The sequence below is a fragment of the Hydra vulgaris genome, chromosome 15, assembly GCF_038396675.1.
Source record: "Hydra vulgaris chromosome 15, alternate assembly HydraT2T_AEP".
Classification (NCBI taxonomy): domain Eukaryota; kingdom Metazoa; phylum Cnidaria; class Hydrozoa; order Anthoathecata; family Hydridae; genus Hydra; species Hydra vulgaris.
Window position 1 is genome coordinate 21,889,077 of NC_088934.1, and position 11,121 is coordinate 21,900,197.

Sequence of the window (11,121 nt, forward strand, 5' to 3'; positions counted from 1 at the left end):
AATTTTGATATCAAGATAAAACTCGCTTATATCTTGATATCAAAAATGATTCTAATTTAAATTCTTTATCAAATCTAGCACTACCCTTATATGGTTTTTTTTTTATTGTTTTAATAGTTTATTTTATTTCTGTTTTTCTAAATTTGTTAAAGAGTAGGTTTCTAGTATTAGCATTGATCTAACTAAATTTTTATTAATGGTATCTTTGGTTGAAAAAGATACAGGGATACCACGGGTTATTCATGTTAAAACCTTGTATGGAGCATGTCAGTCTTAGATTAATTCAAATGTCTCTTATGTGTACTTCCCAGTTGATATTAGAAATAAGATGTTTGTATCAAAGGTTTTGAAACATCTTCTACAAAATTTAATATTCTTTTTTTTAGGGGTAATACTGGGGTAAAACATGACCTCATATTTAGATTGTCGGAGGTTTTTTTAGGAGTATTGGAGTAGAAAATATTATCAACGAGATTTTTTGAAGTTATACGCATTGGAAGAATAATGTTTGCGAAAAGCAAGCGTAGATTTTAAAGATACTTAGAAGCAAAAGGAGATTCTCTTTAATTATTTTAGTTAATGCAAAAATCACTTTTTTATACAATTTAAATAGCAATTTAACAAAGATTTCACCATTCAACTTATAAATGCAATTTAATTGGTGATTTCAACTCACATTTAAACCTAATTCAACTTGTTAATAAAAATTCACGGGTGATATTAACATTTCAACATTTAACTTTTAAAGTAGAGAAGTTAAACGGTTTAAGATTTATTTAGATTTAAAGATGAGTGAGACAATATATACAATCAATTAAATTATTTTTTTATGAGGATTGACTACTTCAACAAAAATTGGTTTAAAATGTTTTAAGGCATAGAATACGAGTTTACAACAAACTACTGCTTAGATATAGTAGAGGAGCATCTTTTTTTCACTTAAATCTATCTATAGTAATATCTGTTATATTTGAATAAGTTGACAAAATCTTTTTCAGACAGCTATAGTTTTTACTTATATTACCTTTAAATAGAAAAAGTTGAACAAAAAATTCTTTATTGCACATTAATGTAGACCTCTAAGCTAAGAGAAGAGCTAAGCTTTATTGCTGATGATTACAGGGTTTTAGTAAAACTAATAATAAGAGCACTGCTAGTAGAGCATATATAAATGCTGAAATCTTTGCTGGTATAACAGGAGTTTATTAGGAAAGCGCGATGTTTATTTTCAATAAAAAGTTGAAGTTTTCTGACCTAAGTAACCCTAGTGTTAATGTAACACATGTTTGTATCTGATGGTTATACAATTAATACTTTTTTCACTTTTCTGACATAGGTCTAGCTATTCGTGGTAATATACAATAATAACAATGATCTTTTTATTTTTTATTTTTTATTAATATATTTTTTAGCGTCCAATTTTGTCATAACTTCAAGCTTGAATATTTTGCTTAACATCATTAGTCTAAAACACAGTCTTAAATTTGCATTTCAAGTAATCTTTAATTTAAACCCAGACCTCAATCTCGGCAATGTTAAGATATTGGTTATTATCAGGAACTTTGGAAACCATAACAAACCGAGCACTATTTGAACAGTTATAAGTTTGCTGCCAACTTTTACCTAATGTTACTATATGTTCATAATTTTCATCGTTTGTACTTGACATCAAATTATAACCAGCAAGTCGTTCAGGATAAACTAGTCTATTAATGATTTTGATTTTGACAAGTTTATATACAAATAGCATATCTAATTTAAACCAGTTTATAGGATCCATTTGTGTGCAAGATGCCGTTTGCAAATCGCCGTCAATCGCCATTTCTGGACGATTAGTATAACTATAAGTTGAAGATTGATACACTTTGCTCCGTTTAGCTACGTTTTTGATTTCTAATAAAAAAATAAAAAATAAATTTTTTTTTTAATTTAATAACTAATCTATTTTTATGAAAATTAAATCTTTCAAAGATTTCTTTTCAGACTTTTTAATTGTTACTTTAAATTATTTGTCATTTAATATGAACACTGATTAAGCAAGTCTAAGATGTTTATTTCATTAGTTACCCCAGCTTCAACTTATCAAAATAAATAAAGTTTATATAAGTAAATGGTTGCATAATATGGGTCATGGCCGCCTCTGAATTTTCTAGTTGTTATTATTAATGCTATTAACATTATTACAATAAATTATTACTATTATTATTACTATTATTAATATCTTAAATAGATAACGTTTTAAAAAATTTAAAAATATTACATAACATTTATAAATTATTTATAATGCATGTTTATAATATTAAATATTTTATACAAATTCTTACTCAGGCAATTGTAGGTATGAAGGTTATTTTGACCACAAACATCTCTGCACCATTCATTACTCATGCATAGATTACTTTGCTCACACAACGGACCAATCTAATAAACAATAACAACAACAATAAAAATTAGTAAACTTTATTAGTTTTTTATTATTCGCCATTATTATTATTACTATTTTTTTTAACTATGTTCTAGTAAATATTAGATAAAAATAGTTGCTACATTGAATACCAGTTTCTTTTTTACTCGTGAATTTTGTGGGCGTTTTCTATTATTTGTTAAAGTATAAATTATATACCTAATACACAATTACAAAATAAAATATCAGTGATGAAATCTTTTTCTTTTTCATTTTTGTCATATTTCTTATATTACACTGAAACTATATTGAAAATAGGACTCATTAAAACTAAGCAATTTTGTATTCTAAATATACCAAATTTGTATCCAATTTTTTTTATTATTATTTAAAGAAAAACTTCCTGTCACTAATACTACTTTTTTTTGTTGATGTTTTTTTTTTGTTTTTTTGACTTTAAAATCGGTGCTGAAAAATTATCTGTGGCGTATATATATATATTTATATATATGTATAATATATATATATATGTATAATATATATATATATATATATATATATATATATATATATATATATATATAACGTAATAATATAGACGTCTCCTTTAAAATATATATATATATATATATATATATATATATATATATATATATATATATATATATATATATATATATATATATATATGTATATATATATATATATATATATACATATATATTATTTTGTACACTAAATTTTATTTACATTTTAGCATATTATATTAATGGTATGGCATGGTTGCTAGAAAACTATTCCTTACTTACATTTATATCGCTTGTTGTGTTTGTCATCAGTAAATACCATCCTTGTCTTTGTTCTTGCAGTTGTGTTTCTGAAATTATTTCGCATAAATTTTCGTCTGCATTATAATTAGCTACAACACATAAAGAATTTGTAACACAAACTGTTCCACATTCTTCTTTTGATATTGAAAACCACTTTTTAAAGACGTCTCCTTTAAAATACCAATTTGAAACAATGTTGAAATTAGCGTAGTGAATGCATGGAAGTCGCGTAATAAAACACACAACAGCAGTTTCGTAGCACATTTGACCAATTATCCTAAATTATAGGAAGAAAGTTTAACGTAAAAACTTTGAAATGAAGTATTTTTTATTAAGTTTTTAAAGTTATTAAATTTTATTAAGTTTACATTAACTTACCAATTAATCATTTTGAATTGCATACTACAAAATTTTAAATAGCATATTTCTAAACTTTACTTTTCTAAATGAAAAAACAAACTTTAAAAAAAAAGTTGAAATAAAAAGTGATGCCATGGATACATTTATATTTTAAATGTTTAATTTGTATTAATGGACAATCAAAAACCTCAGACTTGAGTACCAGGCCTTCTCGTCTTAAAAATTCAATTCCTTTTGATTCAAAAATTCAAAAACCTTTTGAATAGTTTACCTATTAAACTTGGATATTTAAAAAAATGACACAGGTTACTTAGGTTCGAGATCTTTGCTAATACGACGTATCATACTTATCCGCAATATTTTCAAAATACCTTTCTTCGTGTCTTTTTTTCGTGTCTTAGATTTATTAACGATCCATTTTGTTCCAATCAAAGCAACTTGATGCTTAAATTGGATCATAGCATTTTAAAATGAAAAATACAGTTAACAAAAACTGATGAAAAAATTCTGTCAGACTCGTCTTCTCCATATGCTTGCTTCATACAGTGTAAGTGGGGAAGTTTTTAAAATATTCGAACTGTTCTTTTCTTGCCGCGGTATTAAGGTTGTCTTGATGGATAGCACTGATAAGACTATTAATGCTGTCCATCAAGACAATCTAAATACAAAAAGTCTACTGGAAATATTAGTTTTAATAGAACTTTTAGAGTACCGCAAGATTCCATTAATGGTTCTGTGTTGTTACTCATTCGTATTATTGATTTTTTGATGATTTGACCACTAAAGTTAATCTGTTTAATGATAACTTCAATTTTTGATTGCATAGAACAGACGCCATTCTTAAATCTGATCTTGCTTCTGTACAAGCAAATTTTAAATGTAAATTTTTACCTAAACAAAATTCAGTTGGTTACTGCTAATAGTTATTGTAATATCGTTGATATTTCTTTATTGATGAACGGTAACACTCTTAATGAATTAACTACTTCACGTCTTCTCGGATTTTTAATTACTACATACCTCGTATGGAAACCATAGAAACAATAATTGAAAGGTTGACATCTACTAAAACTGCTTCATTTTTTTATGGTTACTCACGGTTATATTCTTTACCTCCATAAATTTCTAATTCGCTTTTTTATGGAATAATTTTGCCATATTTGATCTGGTTATTTTTATAAAGCTTTTTCTTTTTTAGACAAGGCTCAAAAACATATTGTAAATATTGCTGGACTTGCTCTAGTCTCCAAATTTAAGCTCTCTGTCCCCTTGTCGAAAGGTTGCATCTCTTCCTCCTTTCTACAAATACTAACATGGCCACTGCTCAAGCGAGCTTTCATCACTCGTTCTATTGATCCAAAATCTTGCGTGACTCATTATGCAGCAAAGTTGGATCCTTTTACTGTGACTGTTACTTCGTGTTAAAAAATTTTATTCGTCTATTTTTTTTCTCGTCGGTGTTTTGAAATTCTCTGCCATGTTTCTCTGACTCATACGATTTACAGTTTTTAAAATCTTTCGGAAATCGCTTTCTTGTTTATTAAAACTTTTCTTTAACTTCTGTTAACTTTCAACATAGATACTTAATATCAAAAATGAAAAGAATTTATCTATAAAAAATAATCAAAATTAAGAAATAAAGTAACGAATCATTTATTTTATTGTTTTGATAAAAATAATCATTTTATCAGTACTTTCCTATAGTAAAATCTTTACGTCAAAAGAGAAAAATACATTTTTCTAAATATTTTCAACTCATAAATTTCTCTCTACCCATAATTTTACATTTAACACGAGTTTTTTTTATCATTTATAATGTCTCATCAGGAAAAAACTGCAAAACGTCAAATCAGATGAATCATTTTTATTTTTACATTATAATTACAAACTGAAATTAAAGTATTATTATACATAATATATATGATTAATTAAAGTCTTTAAAATCAAAATGCCTAAAAATATTATTGAATAAAGATGATTTATTATTCTGTTAAATATATGTATATAAAAAAAATGTTTTATGCTAAAACTTGTTCTACCAAGCATAAATATTAAAATACATGCATAATTAACAGCATGCATAATATTTATACAGTAACAAGTATTATACCCATATTTTTTTTAGATAATGGAAAAAAATTCTTTTGCGACAAGTTTTACTGAAAAAAATTTGCATTTTTTTTGTTCTATACTAATTAAAAAAAATTTTTTTTTTTTTTTTTTTTTTTTTTTTTTACATGCATTTATTATACATAAGATAATACAATTTTTTTTTTACATACATTTATTATGAATAAGATAATACAATTTTTGCAGTTTTTTTTTCATTTTACTCAATATGAATCGGTTAAAAATATTTGAGCTTTGGTGAGATATCCATAAATAGTTTTTACAATAGATTTTTACGTCAAACACAACAGTCGCTCCAGATTTTTGTTGAACAAAGTAGTCACTCCAGGTTTTGTCTAGGTTTGCTCTAAATTTTAGATCTAGCTGTACCGCGTCTTTTTTTTTTTTTTTTTTTTTTGTGATGCTTTTTCGTTTTGTATTCAATACATAGCACAGTTAGCCTTAACTAAATTAAGGTTTTCTGAATTGTGTCCAAATTAATTTCAACGTTTTCTAAAAAAGTATAGTTTACTGATCACTATGTATATAGTCCACCAAATCAGAAAACTCCTATTAAGTAATTATGGCATTTTAAAGATTTTTTCACGCCTTTTATTTTGCGCCTTTTTTTGCAAGTGTTTTGCGCCATTTTTTGGCCCGCCATGTTTTCATTCAAAATTTTATTGTAAAAGTTACAGACAATTTATTGGAAAGGAATAATACAGATAGTATTGTGTTGTATTACATAGATTAAGAGTGGATAATCACGTAATCGGAATGTTTTAAATCATCAAAATATTTACAAATATAAAATTAAAAACTATTTCTTCTTGAATTGAATCACTAAAAAATATCAACATTTAGACCAACATGTCCAAGAGAAACAAGATGTTTTCCATTATTATATTATGTCCATAATTAGAATAATTTGCGGACACCTTGTACCGGTTCCACGAAGCAGTTTTGAAGAGATAGTGAACACTTTCTCCTGATCGCTCCAAATAAACTCCAAGGTCCATTTTTTTGTTTTGCAGAATTCAGATACATGATTGAACAGGATATGAAATTTTGGTGTTAAAGTAATACCATGTTCTATCATCAAACTTTTATAGCAGGCTTTTAAATTTTTGATATTAGTTTGAAAGTTTTCATCAAGTCCGGATCCAAAGCAAGACTCAACAACTAAATTTAACAACCTTAAGCATTCTCCAAAAGACTTTAGTTTAATTGGCAGCTTATCATTAAAGACTTACCACTTTTTAAGAATTTTTTGAGAAGAAATTCCATTAAATTTTCCATAATGCTGACCAGTCTTAATAATTTCCAACTGTTCGTAAATATTCATTTCCGACCAAATTCGCCCCATGTTATTCATTACATGGTTGATAGTTCCCTCCATTATATGAAGCTCCGGTAAAACAAGTCTATCTACATAAAAATTCAGAGGGATTTCCATGTACATGATTTCTAAAATTCTTAAAATGTTGTGCACACTTAGGTTTTGAACCAGATTCTTTGAATTTTGTATAGTTGTTTTGACAGCTTTTAAAAGTTCTGTATGGAGCATTTTTCCAAGTTTCTCTTCTATCCTACTCACATACATAATAGGGATGAATTGAACTGCTATTTGGAGATATACCTGTCAGAATTTGACTAAGTTTTATGTCACATACCTTAATGTGCTCAACTTTTTCAAGATTTAATTTTTCAAATAATATTTTAATGTTTAAATATCTTTCTGGGATTTCTGGAGCTACCAGAAGAAGAAATGAAGCATTTACTGACGAATGTTTAAATATTTTTTTTTAGACTATCTTTATATAGAGACTTGCAAGCTGTTACCGGTTTTATTTTAAGATAATCTATTTCAACTTTGCCGTAATTTTCAAAAATTTCATTGAGATTAACTATATTTAAACAAAATTTGATAAAACCACTTCCTCCGTCAACAGCAATTTTTAGCAACTGATTCTTAGAATTTAAGATCCAGGAGTTTTTTAACAAAAAGAGTAACATCATTGCAGTACGCTGCTGTAATATTTTTATATTCCAATGTTTTATCTATGTTTTTAAATTCAAATAAAATATTTTCTTTGGTAAATATTGGGAGAAAATAACTGTCCAAATCAGAGACACAGTCTTTCAGTCCAGGTTCTACAGCATTTCTTTTTTTTTCAACAACTCTGTAATTATTAATTTTTTTATATAATAAGTTTTACTCGAAATATTGCATCATTTTATTGTGCAGAATTAAATTTGTATTAGTATTGTGATTTTACTTTATTATATTAGCAAGTTTCATCATTTGATGGTTTCTTAAGGAAAGAGAATTCTGAATATAAAGAAGATTTTTGCGAGTAAAATTGAATGTTTTTGGACTACCACCTGTCTTCAATGAAATGGTCTTACCACTTTCACTACATAGCTTTTTTTTAATAACGTGAGAAGCCATTTGTTCCTTGACATCTAAATAAGCTACAAAACTATGGAGACTGAATGAAAAAGGTTTCGACAACTTTACATTGTTAAAAGGTTATAGGTTCAAAAGCTAACAAAGATTTTTTTAAATAAAAATTATCATTTTTGATTTATTATTCTTAACATTTCTTCACTTATCTCTCTATTAGTAACGCAAATTAATACGGTTTTTCTAATACCTTGATATCCGGATGCAGCTGATATGTTATTTCTGGAAAAAAAAATTACATTTACGAACTTGTTTTCTATAGAACATGGTATACAACCTTTCACAGTCAAATAATCAAAGTTATAAAAACGTTTTCTACCTGAGCGTTGTTGCATTGCATTTATGATGCAATCCTCTTTTAACTTTAGTCAGACAAGAACTACACCGCGGACTAATAGCTGCCGTTTTAAAACTCTTTATACCAGATTTTTTGCTTGGGTATCCTTCCCTGCATTCTTTCTATTTTGCATATTTCACAGCTGCAAGTTTTTAGTTTCCTGAAATTATATAAAAAATTATAATTTTATATTTCTTTACAACAGATATACATATAAAATAACGTTTAACCCATTTCGTGTTTTAACCGCTATAGTCATCTTTGACCAATCAATGTCAAAATTAATTTTCTGCCTGAGATCAACAACATTTTTTCTTTCAACTATACCCCTACACCTTAAAAAGATAAAGATATGCTAGTACCAAGCAAAATGAGATTTGATTCATTTATCAAATCTTATTTCTTTGAGTTCAACAAGGTATCCAATTTTTCAGTTGTGTAAATGGTTTTACGTTTGTGACATATATTTTTTATATATATTTATTTAGTTAAAAATCATTAAGTATACCAACCTTGGACACAAACCAGTAGAGTATCGATCATCAGCAATGTTATAATCCGAAAAACAGCTCTGAAATTTAGAAATTATATGGCTTTGGCTGTTTATTTTCATATGACATTTGCGACCATAAAAAAGACACTTTTTCTCTGTTCTTTTGATGATCTAAAATAGTCTGAGGATGTAATTCTTAACATTTTTTTAAACAAAATTTGTTCTATGATTGTCTTTTGCAATTAAATTTGTGCCAGAAAAAATGGCATATTAATGATGGTCGTAAAAGACAAAAAAAGGCGCGAAAAAATCTTAAAAATGCCATAATTACTTAGGAGTAATTAAATAGGAGTTTTCTGATTTGGTGTACTATATAAATAGTGGTCAGTAAAATATACTCTTTCAGAAAACGTTGAAATTAATTTGGACACAATTCAGAAAACCTAAATTTAGTTAAGGCTAACCGTGATAGGAAGTGTTTTTTTATACATTCTACAATTGGGCTTAACAAAGAAAAAAACTATCAAAAATGAAATTTTTTTTTCAAGTTTTTTTCAAACTTTTAATGCCAATTTGATAGTTTATTTGTAGCTGCATCTAATATCGATTATTTTAGATTTTTAAATTATTTGATAAAATTAGGCTAAATCTAATGCCGACGAAATTTTTTGTTAAAACAACTATTTTGAATATTTCTATTTACTTTGTAACTTTTAGAAATATTAAATAAATACTATAATATATTATTGTGAAAATAATGAAATAGTCTATCACATTACAAATTAATTCCTTGTTATTGACTATTAAATTTTAAGTAGGGTAACTTAATCGAACCTTTAAAACATTAGACAGCTTATTTCTTCAGCTACAAAACTATGTAGAATATTTTAGATTTTATGAGAGTAGTTGACATTATAAATTTTAAAAGCACTGATTCTAACCCACTTAAACTCAATCTTTAAAAGAACTTTAATCGCCTAGGGCAACGTCATATACAGGTGAGTGAGATTAAATATCGTTATTTAATTTGTATGTTCAATCGCACTATTTTAGTCAGAAAAGTATAAAACCATGGGGTTTTTTGGATGCAAACTTTTGCCCCTCTCTAGATTCTGACCTGAATCTGGATTCTCAGTTCAATCCTAATTGTAATTGTAAAATATGTAATTAAAATAAAGTTTCAACACATCACAGCTTACGGGCTGCAGTCATAAGACAAATATTGTCTTCTTTTGCCCCAGTCGTGAATTTAGTTTTTATATTGAGCAGCCGTTTTTATATTGTGCTTTGTGATAAGATCATTAGGTTTTGTCACACATAAGACCATTAGAGTATTCTTAAATAAAAATAATAAAAAGGTTTATATAGTAAAGACGAAATTGTATGCATTTTTAATAATATTTAAAAAGTTTTGTCAAATGTTTAGTACATATTAGTCAGCATTGTTCTTGGGATCAGCAACGGTTACAATACAGATGATAGTGAAATGAACTTCTTTTTTGTTGTTGCTATAAATTTGTTAGCATAGTTTTTTAATTTTTTTTTCTAAGCCATTTTTTAAAACCTTTTTTCTCTTCTTTTGCTTTGAGTCGCTTAGCAGCATTTATAAGTCGCAGTTGTTTTCTTTCGCATTTTTCTCTTTCCTGTTGGATCTCGTCTTATTGATATTCCAGCTTTGCTGAGTATGTTCTTGAGAAGTTAAAAAAAAGTATTTAAGCTGACCTTCTCTGTTCGCTATCATTTCGCGTGCGGTTGTCTTAGGATATGCCAAGACATAATCTCCATCACCTGCATTGATAAAAACATTTACTGAATAAAAGTACAAGTATTTTAATAATTTTAAAAATTTTGAATTATTTTAAACTTAAAAATTTATTAAAAGTTGCATTGTTGTTATGAAACTATATATAACTTTGTGAAATGATTGACTAACCAGGGTAGGAAGAGCTTGCAAATGGAAAATCTGAAACTGTCGTAGAATTAAAGTTTGGTGGTTCTAAAATTTCTTTTCCTTTTCGCTTAGTAAAATTGGTAAAACTATTCACAATGAAGTCAACATTTTTTCTTCAACTGGATTGACCAAATATGCAAGCTGCTTATCATGAACAACAGTTTCTGCTT

General features: G+C 26.9%; 1 protein-coding gene across 1 annotated transcript; it reads right to left on the reverse strand.

Moving 5' to 3' along the window:
• Positions 1 to 1,376: 1,376 nt before the first annotated feature.
• On the reverse strand, positions 1,377 to 5,782 carry LOC136072143 (uncharacterized). Its single transcript, XM_065820713.1, has 4 exons — positions 3,613 to 5,782; positions 3,214 to 3,511; positions 2,325 to 2,421; positions 1,377 to 1,893 (listed from the first exon to the last, which is right to left on the reverse strand). The coding sequence occupies exons 1-4, from the start codon at positions 3,633 to 3,635 to the stop codon at positions 1,508 to 1,510; spliced, it is 804 nt and encodes a 267-aa protein (XP_065676785.1). The 5' UTR covers positions 3,636 to 5,782; the 3' UTR covers positions 1,377 to 1,507.
• Between the last annotated feature and the right edge of the window lie 5,339 nt (positions 5,783 to 11,121).